Here is a 15940-nt window from a genome sequence, read left to right on the forward strand (position 1 = left end):
AGCAGCTGCTTGTTATCACAGGATATTTCTGTCAGGTTGGTGTGTCATCCGGGCAAGACAGGGAAGACTGAGGCGAGAGAAGGGACGAACAGTGGGCAGGCCATCCATTTTAGATCTTTGTATCTCCAGATTGTCCATGGCTCTGACTTACCTTTTGACCATTTTTCAGTTTCCTAAAATGTAGGAGATGATAAGAGTAAATCTGACCAAAAAGGCCCAGAACAATCTAAGTTACACATTTAACCAGGCTTTAACATGCTTTCGAAAACCGAATGATGCCACTGCATCACAGGTAAAACAGAGAAAATGACTGTACAACTACTCTTAGTATAACTATAACCTTACGGGAAGGGACACATGGTGAGACAGGTGTCACGAATGATTGAAACTAAAATGAATTTACCAAAATGGTGGTGGTGTTTGAAAATCTTGTTGGGAAATGTCATCTATGTGGTCCATTTGGTCTATTTTATATTCCCTATCATTTTTATTGAAAGAAAAATGGGTCTGGGTTCTTATGGGTTAGCTTTTTCCTATATAAATGATCACATTAAGACAAAGGAGCACATTAAAGTGTAAAAAACATTGTCTTGTGTGCAATCGGCACTCTTAACTGTAATCCATGAAGTAACAGCACCACTTACTTTTTCTTTCAGTCCACACATCACCTGCTAATGGAAACCTTTGCTGATATTTTTCTGTGATGTTTATGCTTTATGCTTTTACTGGAAAACAGAAAGCAAATGGCAAACCTTTCGTGTTAAAACGATTCCACTTGCCATTTATAAATGTATTACAGAGTACATTTATTGGAAAGGGGTAGAGAAAAAGGAGATGAGGAGAAAAGGAGGATGACAGAAAAGTAAAAAAGAGAATAGGGAGGAGCTCATAGAAGACGCCTGGGAAGGTCAGCAAGACTTGGATCTGAACTTTGTTTGTGTGTGTATGTATTTATAAGATAGAAATGTGTGTGCTGATATGTGTCCTGCTTGTCAGCGTGTAGGTATTATAGCCATCTCTCTGGTTTAAGCATTCCCTCGGTTGCCATTATGGCCTAATAACTGTGTCAGTATGATTAATGGCTGGAGGCAGCGGTCTGATTGCACTCTCCCTCAACTACAGTACCTAGGCAACTACACTACCCACGATCCCCACGGTCTGTCAGACCAGGCTGCGTCGAGCCGCAGGCAACACAACTCGACTCTAGAATTTTTTTGTGCAGGAAGTTATGCATTCACTCTCCTGCGGGCAACGTGAGAGAGTCCGTCCAGCCGTGATTGTTAAAGATAGCATCTTATTGTGTTAATCCTTATCTCTGGTTATCATTTGTTTATAGAAGTAGACTGAGGAAGAGCATTTAAAAAACAAAAGGACAAACCATTATGGAGGATATTTGTTTCTTGAGCCTTATATAATGTTTCAGTATAATGTAATAAGTTACAGTTTTGGCACCCCAGGCAAAAAGAAACATTCACTGAAGTAAAAAAGAAGTAAAAACCAGCCCAACAAGTTCTCTAATCCATATGACCTCATGGGTGGTTTGTTCACGCCCTTCTAAGATGGCACCCCTACAGGCTTCAGAACAGTCTCACCCACCCAGCAAGACGATTTAGGGGGTGTGCAAACGTTTTGGCCCCGTCAGTGATCTGTTACAGCCCATTTTCATATCCAAACCAATAATCACTACGTTGGTCCATCGTGTGAATAAAGGTTGTATAAAAAAATACATGTGACAGTTGCATTCTTTCTTTCTATAAAAGTCACAGGACTTTCCCCCATCGGACGAAGGTTTGTGTCCTTTCTGCTGCCATCGTGTTTTAAGCCTTAGTTTTATCCGTTTGTGCTTTAGTTAAGTTTAGGCACATTTAGTCAGAGAAACAACTTGGTTGTTTTGTTTTTTTTAAAGGCGATAATCTGGCTTCAGTTTTCTGATATTGCTTGGTGAATGAGTTCTTCCACTAGAACCATGACCAGCTCACAATTTTTTTTCTTGAATGCAAAACAACTTCAGACCATTTTCCTTGCAGATGGTTTTAAGTGCTGAGATAAGCTTAACGCTGACACAGCGTGTTTATATAGTCCCAGAGATTGTAAACAGCCACGGGACTGTAAGGCCCGTTCCAAAATCTCCGTTTCCTGCGGTGGTGGAAGTTATTCTTGCATCTAAATTCTGAAGATATTCTGGGGAATCAATTCCTTCCATTGTTCAGCATTTTCTGTGCCACAGCCTGCTTCCTGAGCCAGAAGCAGAACGATCCAGTGCACTAAAAAGTTCACATGGTGTCCTTTCTTTTTATCTCCAAACCAAAAGTTGTTCTACCTTTCGTCACAAGCATGTTTGTTAAACCCTGTTTGTTTCCTGACTTGTGCTTTGAATTCTTTGAATGAGAGCTGATGGGAAAACATCGGACACACATTGGACGTAAAGCAACATAAAGAGCTTCTGTGTGACAGCAAAAATTTTAAAGCAAGCCTATACCTTCACAATGTTTCCCTTGCTTGTAACCTCTCGATTGCATTTGACACAGCAGATATGACCAACTAGTGTTTGAATGGGTTTAATATCAGTCAGCTAGCTTCGTTGGCAGAGCCCCTGCTTTTTTTTAGTTTTACCACAAGGTTTAAAGAAGTGGAACTTATTACCATCAGCTGAGTTCCAACTGACAAGTCAGAATAAAATCTTAATGAGCTTCTGAAGCTTCTCAACTTTTGCACATGCCACTTGATTGAAGGTGGTAGAAGGCCGAGGCCACATTCTAAAGCAGACCACCCGTTAATATATCTATCGCCACGCTCCTCTGATGGCCAGGGCATTGCAGCTGTGCTGTCTGGAAAAGAGAGCGAGCCTCGCATCTGTGAACTTCAGTCCAAAATAAAAGTCCAATTTGATACCTCAGCTTTGAGCCCAGCAGATCTGAGGTAGCGCTGTAAAACTGATGGAAGCCCTGTGAAGGCAAGGAGAAGCGCATACTCAACAAATACAGACAAATAGCCAGAGAGGATCTCGCAGATATTTTGAGTAACAACCTTGAACCTGTCAACTTTGGCACTCAGGCTCTGTTTTGGCAGTTTAAAAATAAGGAGACGGCAGTCTGGCTTCAGCAGCTTAAAACTAACATGACATGTCTATCTTCGGTGAGGTGTTACAGGTGAAGCCCGACGAGTTGGAGCTTGTTATTTCTTGTTATCTTTGTCTTGCAGGTGAAAATACTTACATAGCTGCTATCTGTCAGTCATGCATTTCTATAGCAGCTTGGTAATGTTATACCTTTGTCTCAGTTCCAAACTTGTAGGAGCTTCGTTTCAAAATGTGCAGTATTTGAAGAGAACAACTGTCCTTTTCTGTTTTCACCACCAGGGTCCTTCATGATGGTCAATTCCTCGCAGCATTTCGGGGGTCAGCGTGCTCAGTTGCACCTGCTTCCGCTCAGCGAGAATGACACCCACTGCATCCAGTTCAGCTACTTCCTGTACAGCCGCGATGGCCACAGTCCCGGAGCCCTGCAGGTCTACATCCGGGTCAACGGGGGTCCAAAAGGCAGCGCCGTGTGGAATATCACCGGCTCCCAGGGGCACCAGTGGCACCAGGTGGACCTCGCTGTCAGCACTTTCTGGCCCAGTGAATACCAGGTTAGTAAAAAACATGAAGAAGAACACCAACCCTGACTCATTTTTATATTAATTCTGAGCCAAAGCAAAATGAGGAGGTGAATTAGTTTGTCCAACTTGTGAAATGTGAAGTAATATCTGGTCTGTAATGTTTGGGGGGCGTTCACTGCGGCTGCTGATTGACAGCTCCCACGCCAGCTATGCGGTAAGTGAATCTGTTGGTATCACATGAATCGAATCAAAATTGATTCCAACACACTTGAGGGCTCCAGGGAAGTTTCAGGCTCAGCAATGTGCACAACAGACATCAGTGTTCTTCACAATGAGTCAGACACACAGTTTTGGGGTTCACACACTTCTTGGGTGTTGCTTTAAATATAATCTACACGGCAATTGAAAGTTGTGTTGGGTCGCCTAGTGAAGGGATATATAGGTAAAGTGAAAAGGCTTCGAGCACAGAACCCTGCGGAACTACACGACTAACAATGCTGTGTGAAGAGAAGTCATTGTTTTGAATGAAAAAACTGCAATCTGTCAGATAAATGTGACTTAAACAAGCTTAGTGGGGTTTGTTTAATGTTTCTTTGGGACAACATCATATGAAGACACTATGGAGGTAGCTGGTGACTCCCCTGTGTGCAACAGTAAAGATAAGTAACATACCGGTCACTTTAAACTTGAGTTTTTTTTGGCTTTTTTTTTTTTTTAGAAAATATGTACTTCACATGTACTGAAATCTTTTCTCTGTTCTTCATAGATTGTGTAAGTTGTACCGGTCTCAAACAGAGATGCAGTGAAGAATGCATGGAGAGCTCTTTTTGTTTTGTTTTCACCTTTAAGTTGTTGGCATCGCACTGTGTTCCATCAGTGGACAGGAAAGTGTAAAGAATAGTATAAATGGCTGATATGTCGCCTTTAAACAGCTACAAGCTATTACCAGTCTTGTCAGCTTTTCAGCTGTTATTAGTGGGATGTAGCTGATCATTGCGGTGACATCATTGTGTGATGGATTTAAAAACTCTTTATTTACCTAAGAAGGACCCAACTTGGCAGGTCTCATCCTACCAAGGAAGCATCCTCGACTTTGAGAAGCACCTTGCTTCTGTTCTTGGCTCCTTGTTAAGTCGCTTTGGCCTCTGTACTGCGGTCACTTTTTTTTTCAAGTCCTTCTTTGTTTCACGTAGTGTTTGGACTAAATAATGCATCAGTTTGCACCATTCTCATTAAGTTTGATGTTTTGCAGGATACATTTTTAATAATTTATTGAAAATAAATGAATACACGTGTAGATAATATCATTACTGTCGGCTTTATCAGCGAGTTACCCGTTGGAAATGTCACTGTTTATGAGCATTTCTAGAAATGGCTGCTTGCACTTCGGTTTGTTTGGATGCAAGGCTAGGTAAAAGTTGGTGTTTTCACTCTTAAGTGTGGGATTATTCTCCTGAGAGGTTTGTCCAGTCTTTACCCAACCTGAATTCTATTATGACACGTTTAGATTTTAAAAGCGATGTTTCTATTCTATATCGTGACCCCTGTGAGTTGCAGCATGCTTTGTTAAACCACATGCAGGAATTAGCAAATTGCAGCTTTGTCATATGCCACTGTGGTTCAATAGTTGTGTAATTACAGGGTGTGTGTTTAGATTGTATCTTTATTTATTGGTCAATTTACCTGTGTGCTGCATTGTAATCAATAGATGTGTTTGACGCCTGTGTCGGCGGTGCTGCATTAGAAGCACCATTGTGGAGCTTATAAGCTTCTCATGACTGCATGCAGCATTGCCTCACCTCATTACAGCTGATAATTTATCCCCTAATGCTTCTTACCAAGCCTGCTGCCTCCCACCTCACCTCACCCTAAAAAACTGCTGTTAATGAGAAGGCAGTGGCTGCTGTAAGGGCTTGTGGGAGCGTGAGTCTGCAAGACAGTCAATTGACCTCAATTCCATGCAACCCGTGAGGGGGGGGGGGCATCCGGGTGTTTGCTTCCATAACCTTGGTGTACCCCGAAGCCCATCTCAATAAATCAAGAGCCAGTTAATGAGATTAGAGGCCTGCACAGATCAATGACAGCCTGCGCCTCGCCATCCTCAGCTCTGCTGTCCTCACAACTCTCACAAACAGCCAAACTTATTTAAAGTAATGATTTTCTCCTCTTCTGTATGGATGAGAGAAGTTTGCCTGCCACACACGGCAACAGAGGGGGTCTCAGAGGGGTAAGCTGAGGTGTACAGTTGGGCTCAAGTGGGGAGTTTGCGTAGCGCTGCAGTGTTTGGGAAGGCGTGCATACACAGTGAGATCTACTACACTGGTGATGAATCTCCAAGCTGCATCAGGTTCTCCAACAAGGCATATAGACACAGCAAGGATTGTTTTATTTGGTCCAATAAACTTGGATGATGGGCAGCAGCTACTGAAACAAGTAAATCTGCACCGATGAGTTAGGAGGCTCAAACAGGAACAAAGAGTTTATCTGCTGTGTAAAAGAAGGCACGAGTGAACCTGGAGAGAATCTCTCTGCCTCTTCTTTAGTGTTTTTTTAAGTCACATGATCCCACTAGCACTACTGCTCAGAGCTCAGCAAAGGCCCCACAGGGCTGGCTCCACTCATCCATTCACCCAGTGCCATCGATAAAGATCACTGCCAGCACACAGATCAGCCCCTGCAGGCCAAAGAGCAGCAGCTCCTCGCAGGGGACGAACAACCACTTCAAAGGGCTTCGAGGGCAACACACGAGTGCAAGAAGCTGCTGGTGATGGTGGTGGATAAGATTAAATTAAAAAAGGGAAAAAAAAAGCACTCAGTAATCATTGAACATCGACTCCCCCCCTCAGGAGAGACAGACTGCTTTAGAGATATGTTGGACTGTGATCAGAGGTGTTTTTGGCCTGTAGCATTTAGACTTTAACTGATATCAGATTTTTTAGAGTCATTGTCAATAGTTCTGGATTCCAGGCGTCCATCTTTGATATTATGATAGCCTTTTGTGCTATAAATCCAGTTTATTTCAGGTTGATGTAACGGTTTAATGACAAAAAGATGGGCAAACCTTTTAGACGTGATATTGATCTGTTCAGAGAAGGTAAAACCTATCCGTGCTGGTTCCAGTGCCAATCAGCTCAGGAAATATAGCAAAGCAAATTGTCCAACTTAATCATTTAAGGGGCACTCCAGTGATTCCAGTGATTTAATACTGTGCTTTCATACAGTCTAGGGGACTCAAAATAGGCTAATTAAAAGAAGAGTGGCTGAATGATATAGCGGAGGCCAAGACATTCATTTAATTGATTTAAACTCCAATTTATATCCTTGAAATTCTCTCCATCATTTTATATGGCTACAGTTATTAAAAACAAAAAAATTCAGTTTCAAGCTTTTCCATATTGGGACATGAGAAAGTATCCTCCAGTATTAGAGTCTTAAAAAAAAGAAAGTGAATTTATCCTCAGTGTAACACTGTGTGTAATGTGCTGCTGCTCATCTGTGTCATTATATATTTACCAGAAGCTCAGCCAAATTGCAGAAGCAGGTGGTAAAATAAACTACAGTAAGTCCACCCTCACTGCTTCTATGGGAAATAAGAGGGGGGATTGACAACATGTCTTCGAAAATAACTTCAAGCTATTGCTGCTGAAGGTGGTTCTACGGACTATCAGGTCACGAGTTGGACTTCTGCCTCTCTGTTTAGTTTCTGTTCGGTAAATTCTGCACTTTTAGCCGCTGCTTTACAGCTAATTTAACACAGAGGTCGTAATAATGCAGCCTGGATCATGAAACACCGTGAGTTTGTGCAGTTTGTCTGTTGAACCGGTGAAACTTTGTGGAGGAAGAGAAGCTCCATGGGCAAACAAAACAGAACGCATCACAGTTTTTGTGCCGATCCGGATCACCTTGAAAACTGCATTAAAAATCGAACTTTGGGCTTTGGACTGTCCAGTCCAGTGCTCTTCTAATTTACTGCAGTTTAAAGAAAAACCTCTCAGTGTCTGAAATATGTCAGTGGTTTGGCTTGTTTCACTGTACATTCCATCTGTAGCTTTTATCTCTTACTGGCATCTTATAAAGAAATTAAATTTGATATTATCAACATCACAGCAGCATTTAAAAGATGCAGGCCGGATCTTTTTGGTCAGAAGCGTTTGCGCCCCTGACAGTCTGCTTAGATCGATCCCTGGAGTTAGTTTGTGACCTTTGACCCAAGCAGTGCTGGATGTTTGCCTGACACAACTTAACTTGGATGACAGATGTCATTGCAAATTGGACCTGAGGCCGAAGGAAAATGTGTTCAGACAGGTTCACTGTGGATGTAGAAAACATTTTATGGAGAAACTATTTAGTCTCCTTTAGATTCAGTGTTTGCTCTTCCTTTATTTTTGTCTCCATGACCATGTTTCTCTGGTCCACTGCCTCTGGCAATGCAACGCATACTAATTGCTTTCTTAAAAGAGAAATTCTTAACCAGTATCAAACCTTGAGAAAGAAAAAACAACTGCATTGGACATCCAAAAGAGGAGAATTCAGAGACTGCAAAGACAAGAGATATGTTTGCCAGATCTGACTGGAAACAGCCGGCGAGTCACGTCGTCTTTACCGTTGCCACGTCAGAAGCGATTCGTAGGGTTGTTTCCATTTTCCCAAATGCACATCAAGTGTTTTTTTCTGCGTATCAGTAGCAGTTTTTCAATTCTCCCTGTTTCTCCTCCCCCTTTTCTTGTTCAAATCATCTACAAATAGAAATTTTGAAGCTATAACGATTATACAGCAGTGTCTTCAGACAGAGGCTTCTTCAGCAGCTGCTGTAAAGAACCGGTATACAAGGTTATTTTTACTCATAATGTCGCCTGATACAATCAATATCTATAATGACTTTTTTTTTGTCTTAATGACTGAATCATTTTTTGGAGGGGGTGGGGTAGTGGGGGTGTCAAACTCCTGGATTTTGGATTAATATAGTGCTTTTCAATTCATTTAGTTAACATGTACGTATACAAAAAATTCTAATGTTTACATGCTAAGTTGGTGTCGTAGGAAGAATTCAACATCTTCTTATGATTTTCCTCTTCCTAAAATCCAGGCTACAGTTTGCTTCCTGTGATAAAAGTTCAATTTTTCTCTAACTATGATGCACATATGAGGACGTAAGGTCCTAGAATAATTACACCCCAGGACTAGAATGATTACATATTTAAGTACTTGCAGTCTTGTAGATTAAATGGCTGAAAGTTGGAGGTAGTGATTTCAGCACATTTACATTTTTCATTTCTTCGAGCTTTTTCTCATCCCAGCCCCATTCTCACCTTCATCACAGAGGGTGTTTGTGGAGGCACTCTCGACAGTTGCTGCGTAAACACATTCAACCACACTGCGCCCACACAAGGCGAGAAGGTATTCGACATATGGCATCCTTCGGCCCCTCCACCACACCCCCATCACTCAGCTGAAGATCCACTGTATTCCTCGCTCCATCTCTTCAGTCTGCAGAGTGAAGGTGACAGGCACGGTTGCTTGTCAAATATTTACACGTTTTTCTGTCCACAGCCGATATGGATCAGTGATGCTGTTCTCAAGCAGTTTTTCGTTCAATGCATTTCTTCAACAATTACACGCAAGTGGTTAGATTAATGAAACTCCTCAGGAAGACTTACGCTGCCCACATATTAGAGACTTTAATCATAGCGCACATGCATGAATAATCACCATTGTCCTCTACTGAAAACCAAAAGCTAAAATTATTAATTACTCTGCAAATCTACTTTTTACTGTCACCCGGTTTCAAGCTCCAATGCTTGATTTTATGTGTTCACTGCAAGGCCCCCTTACTGGATTCAGTAAGTCTACACTATCAGCTCCTTGTTGTTGCATTTTAGGAGCCAAACGCAAATCAGCAGGAGGTTCATATTAGAATTCCTGCATGCGTTTTACTTCAAATGTAGCTGCCCAGCTGCCTCCATCTTCCTAACTGTCGACACTTGCTGCTGAGCTTGCTTTCTGGTGGGGATTTGTTTCTCGTGTCATTTGCTTTGGTTGCTGAGGATGACAGAGCTCCTTCCCAGAAGATGGCACCCTGCTGCTGCCAGCAGACCGAAACGGGCTTCACCCTTCACAGACTGTTCCTGAGCGGTGTCACGGGCCTTGAAGAATATTTTTTAACATCAAAAGCAGGAAAGAAAACTCGAGAATGACATCACCTTGAGCTGATACTCTTGTTTGGACAAAGCCATCTTTTTATATTGTTTGCAGAAATAGATTTTCCTCAGCGCCTGCTTGTGTGGGGATTGGTAAAGGTTGAAAATGTGCTATCAAATATTAAAGATACTATCAGCCTTGTGGTGGCAAACAATAGCAGTAGGCCTTAAGATCCCATCCTCTTCTTCCTCTGTGAGGTGCATTTTCTTTTGCAGTGCATCTTTTATTTCTTCTTTTGTAGTGTATATATATATATATATATATATATATGTACATAGTCTCGATTTCAGCTGCGACATTCAGATGGTCGGGTCAGAATTTGGCGTAAAACAACATGAAAGCATGGATCCATCCTGCCGATTCAGGCTGGTGGTGGTGTAATGGTGTGGGAGATATTTTTTTGGCACACTTTGGGCCCCTTAGTACCAGTTGAGCATCGTTCAAATGCTGCATCCTATCTGAGTATTGTTGCTGACCATGTCCATCCCTTTATGAGCACAGTGCACCATCTTCTGATGGCTACTTCCAGCAGGATAATGCACCGAGTCACAAAGCTCATATCATCTCATACTGGTTTCTTGAACATGACAGGGAGTTCACTGTACTCCAATGGCCTCCATCGGCAAATCTGAAGGCAAAAAGGGGGTCCAGCCTTTTACTAGCAAAGGTGTACCTGATAAAGTGGCCGGTGAGTGTCTGAACACGTGTGAAGATAAATTGTCCCGACAAATGCATTCTTCAGTATTCTTAGAAAGATATTCTGAAAGCTTCTCATGGCAACAGAAGTGAAACATTCTTTCACATATCTCACATTCAGCATTCAGGGTGATGAACCAAGTCACATCTGCAGTTACGGCAGTTTACTTTGGGCTTGTTGAGCGTACCGTCTGGTTCTGAAGATGAACTTCATTCAAAAGACCTCTTTCTTTATCTACTTTAGCTGCCAATACTGGACTACATCTTTTTATTGATTTCCCAAACTGCAGAGCAGATGAAAGGGTCATATTCATAGGACATTAGCATATATATATATATTAGCTACTTGGATTTTTTCTGTGCACTTTGCAGTGTTTCAGGGTTATGTTTAAACGAACCACACTTATATGGCTCATTTTAATCTTATTTACGGCCTACTAAGGGCTTTTTCTCATTTACCTATTCACAAAAACACTCATACAGCACTCCACACTTTATCATTTCCTCTCAGCACTTGATTCACTACAGTCAGCAGTGGGCATATCAGAAGCAATATGGCGGATTCAGCACCATGCCAGAGGACACTTTGTAACGTGGAGGCGCAGGGATCCATCCACCCCATCATCTGACTGGAAGACAGTCGTCACTAAATCATCTTTGATTTTCTGTATTTGGATCCCATTTTCCTAAGTTCATACATGTGTTCTCATCTGTCCAAGATGTTCTTGCATGCGTATCTATTCAGGCTGGCGTGTGATGACATCATTCCTCCCCCTCAAACTGCTCTCAGCTCCTCCTGCATCGAGCAGATCGTCTCATGTGCAGTTCTCACCTTTGTAGGTACACGCTGCAGACGGATTCCACTGTACCCATTTGCATAATAGCTGGTGTTTGCATAAGAGCGGCTATTTTGCACTGCATTATACCTCAGTTTGGGGCACACTTGTGCTCATGCACGCTTTTCTCCAGATGCGGAGGAGCTTAATGATGGCTCAAAGCGAAGAGCCGAGCGAATCGATGCCGGTGGGTGCGTTGGCGCGTGATGAATTGAAGAGTTAATCGGTCAGACGTCTCTAATGGCCCGACATAGGAATGAAAAATAAAAATAAATTAGTAGAAAGAAAGCCTTAGTCTTTATCCATCTGCCAAGGCCTTTTGTGGTATTGATTGGCCCGAGGCACTTAAAGCCTGATGTATTGTCAACATTTCAATCTATTGCCCGTCTGAGTGCACAGTCGCAGTCAGACTTTCACCCGGCTTTGGCATAGACAAGCAGCAGTGTGAAGAGTGGGTGAAACCCTGTGACTACAGGCTGGTGTGGCTGATGCAGGTACAGCTTTCATCTTACCCACTGTTAATGCTCTCGGTCTTCAAGTTCAGACGTTGTGGCGCTGCAGTAAAAAGTGAAGGGCTGCTTTCAGAGGGAATCATCCAGGCTCTGCCGACTGTAATTACTACTCGGAAAGCCAGAATGACTTTGCTGCACGCTGGGAGGCCTCCCGTTTCACTTTGAGTCTCTGCGTGTGCCTGGCTCATTTAGATGAGTGAGTGAATATTTAGGCTGTGTTTAAGGCCTCCTGGAGCTGCCGTATGGATTTAATAAAAGCAGAGGAGAAAGAGATTTAGTCACTGTAAGGCTCAATAAGGTAAAATCTCTTACGTTTACCACTAATCTGATCAAACAACAGTAGAAGTGTGAATATTTGGTGTTATTTGAGTTTATATTATGCTGGCTGAGCTTTCTTTGATTTCTAATTTAACGAATTTACATTATAATAGGAGACTTTAGCATTTCACACTGTTCACAATGTTAGCAGTCATCATCATTAAGTCTGTGATGATTGTGTGCAGTCGTGCACTGGTGTTTCCAGATAAAATGATGCAAACCGTCCAAACCTCCTAATGTTTTCCAGTTTGAAAGCAGTTTGAATTTTTACACATATATGTATACACATATATATATATATATATATATATATATATACTTTGAGGTTAGAAAGCTTGTGTTAAGTTGACAGCATTTTTGTTGGAGGATGATTCAACACAGACGCCAAACAGTTCTGTTCTCCGTCCACCGCTGGTCTGAGAAAGCTTTGCAAGGCTGAACACCTCAGAAAGGTGCAAACACGAAGCATTGATGTGTTTTCATCTTTTAAGGCAGCTACACAATGTGATTGTAGTCTGCTTAGAAGTTCACTTCAAGCCACCCAATGCGACCGGCATCTAATGAACTCTGCTATGACATCACGTTTGATGTGTATGATGAGGACACCTGCTGAATCGTTGGAGGCTGCATCTGTGAAGAGAAACACAGCGTCGCACGAATGAAAAGTATATTTAAAAAATATATTTTAGGGCTCTGGTGGCGTTTTAGTCAGAGTTGCTTGACAGGAAATAGGGGAACAGCTAGAGGGGGGAAAATGACATGAAGCAAAGTGCCTGAACTGGGACTCGAACCAGCGTAGGTCTGAAGATGTAAAAAAGTAAGTTTTATGAGCTGATAAACTTAACATGACTCAGAGCTGCAGTTGGTAGCACTATTTCTTTCCATACTGTGTGCATCTCAGTGTGGAAAGTGCTTCTCTTCATATTCCCATTTGTAATTCAATCACTCAATGTATCAATCAACCAGTCAGTCAGTTCACTTTCTATTTATAGTATCTACAAATTCATTTTAATAACACAATTAACACATATTGCATCTCAAACATTTGAGGCATTTGAATGCAATTCACTCTGCCTATTTAATCGTTTAAAAATATGTGAACTGAGAAGGTGAGCTAATTGATACAAACAAAAATTCCCTTACCTCCAAGAGAAAAACAGCCTTTAAATAACAGAGCACAGAGAAATAAACCACAGCTCGTTCTTGTGTTATAGCTACTTAAATCTGTCTGTCACACTATATTTCACACAGTGGTTGGTCAAAAATATAACAAGCTATATTGAACACACCCATCTGCAAAAACACCCTCTGGCCAGAAATCTTTCATATTTCATGGCTGTATCCATATAACAATAAAAAAACTCATACCTGCCAATACTGGGCTGTGAAAAAGAGGGAGAGTACTCCACTCCCTCCCCACTTCTTCTGTTGACAAACTTGACCAACTCCCTATCAGATTTGGGGTGGCCAATGAGCTTTCAGGGGTGGCCACCCCAGGCCGGCCCACAGAATCACACACTCACATTAGAGCAACAAAGACTACAAAGATGAGAGGTAAAAGAACTCCAGTGAACAAGATCCTTGTTTAGATGGGAGACTTATCCACACCGCTACAATGTCCTGTCTGCGATTATTTTCCAAGGATGGAAAGCTTCGACCCACAAGTTAGCATGAATAGCACCACATCCTCTTCTGCAGAGACCAGATCAGTTTCCCACGAAACAACCTCCTGGACCAGACTCCACCCATCCCTGCTAGAACTGCATCAAACATGTTCCTCACAGACCTGTTTCTGTTTCCAGAGATCCGACATGGCCTAGCTTTGTGTCTTCCTTTTTATTTGTGCTTCCTGTAAGTGAACTTTACTTTATTTTCTACCACCGTCTCTATACACCTTGTGGCCTTTGAGGTCGAGGTGGCTGTAGCTTCACTACAGACGTGTGCAGCTGTACATTTGGAATATGACTGAAAGCATGCAGTACCCCTGACGTGCCTCACGCAGCTGTCTTGAGGCTGCTTTGAATTCACAGCTGTTCAGGCCAGTGTTAGTGTAGTCATTTATATCTTTCTGTCTTGTTATGGAGCCTTTGTGTAAGATGCGCATGACCTTTCAGAGCAAAATAGAGGCTCTAGAGAGCTCTTGTTTTTTGATTCAGATGGGCTTAAACTAAATCCTGACATTTCCCTGTCGGTGGTCTCCAGAGATGTAAAGCTTCTGCTAATAAGTTGTTCTCTTATAGCTGTGAATAAATTGCTTTGTATGACAAATGCCACGCAGCAGTGAAACATACGCGATCAAGGTTTAATTAAAACATAGAACTTAGCAATAAAGTTTTTTCATTTTCAAAGAGATTAAATGAGTTACGTGCGTGTTCTTGTTCCTAGCAGGACTTTGAACTCTACCCGTCTTACTTTCCCTCTCTTCTCAGTCTACTTGCCACTCAAGATGTAATGGTGTGTACTCATTTAATCTGTCCGTTGTCTCCGCAGGTCATCTTTGAAGCGATCGTTTCCGAGGAACGACAGGGCTACATTGCCTTGGACGACATTGTGCTGCTCAATTACCCCTGTTGTAAGTACCTGCTTCTGCACTGCTCATAGCCTACCTGCTGACCTTTACCGAGCCCGCTCCAAGTGTGCAGCTGAACAATGGGAGCCCAGGCCAGAAAGCTCAACGGCTCCTCAGATGGGATTGAAGACTATGTGGTAGTTTTGCTTACGGGGGGGGGGGGGCACATATACCTGGAACCTGTCTGAGTGTCAGCGCTGCAATAACACAGCGGGAGGCGTCTCTTTTGTCCTGGATGAATGGCTGACCTTTCCGTTCACTGTGGTCCCAGCCAGGTGCTTTGAAAGCTAATGGGATGATGCAGGCAGGGAAAAGACAGCGAGGGGTTGTAGTTTAAACACTTATCATCTTATAGATGTTAGGGAGTAGGAGTTTTGTTGTAGGAGTGTTTTCATCCCTCTCCCCCTATGCTCACATTTACATAAGTAAAAAAAAAAAAAAAGATTATTTGCTCTACTGTGCAGCATAGCTAACAGCTTACTTTAAGCCCTTGTTCATCCTGGTAGAAGACGCCGTTAGAAAATCTGACCTATGCTTTCTCCCAAATGAGATAGCAAGCAGCCGCAGCGCATATTCTGAAAGATATCTTTAAAAAAACAGAACGGCTCCTTTCACTGTTATCGCTGTTGAGAAGTTATTGTGTTAGATCACATGTTCACTGTGCTACTGCATTGTTTTTGGCAGAATGCCTTAAACCCAAACGGGCTTGAGTGTGTTAATGATACTGGCTTCCGGCCCACATCCCAGTGCGAGAAACTCTAATCCAAACAAATGCAAATTTCCTTCTACATTTGTCTTTTTTCTTCTTGTAAATGTCTTTTTGGGCTTGTTCCACCGCCCCCTTGTGATCAGAAATCACTTCACGAAGCTTTAAAAACAAAATACATTAGTCCATCATCTATTTGCTGCTTCACTTTAAAATCTAAAAACAGTAAAATTGGTATTAAAAAAGGAAAATTTCCTCGGCATTTCAGTTGCTGGATCCACAGTTCACACTGACTTACAGTTAGAATGGGCTGCATAAATGTGGGAAAATGTTAATGAATGATAATGTGGTGTATTTATGAGCTCATGAAATTCAGATATGCTTTTCTGGCGCTCGTGAATCCAGACTGGCTGCATATCATAAATCACCCGATCCTCACTGGGAAACGGTGGAACTAAAATAACCCTTTCCAAATTCAGCGTCCGGATTGTGTTTCTTTCTCTCA

The 15940-nt window shown here is 42.2% G+C and overlaps 1 protein-coding gene across 2 annotated transcripts in view; it reads left to right on the top strand.

The window, feature by feature from the left end:
- Window positions 1-15940, top strand: part of ptprua (protein tyrosine phosphatase receptor type Ua) — a 204567-nt gene that overhangs the window by 98841 nt on the left and 89786 nt on the right. For both annotated transcript variants that reach the window (XM_072370575.1, XM_072370576.1), the window contains exons 3-4: window positions 3359-3630; window positions 14651-14732. In XM_072370575.1, the coding sequence (XP_072226676.1) occupies window positions 3359-3630; window positions 14651-14732 (354 nt within the window). The remainder of the gene's footprint in view (window positions 1-3358; window positions 3631-14650; window positions 14733-15940) is intronic.

Source organism: Leuresthes tenuis, unplaced genomic scaffold (genome assembly GCF_036924035.1).
Source record: "Leuresthes tenuis unplaced genomic scaffold, fLeuTen1.0.hap1 SCAF_18, whole genome shotgun sequence".
Lineage (NCBI taxonomy): Eukaryota > Metazoa > Chordata > Actinopteri > Atheriniformes > Atherinopsidae > Leuresthes > Leuresthes tenuis.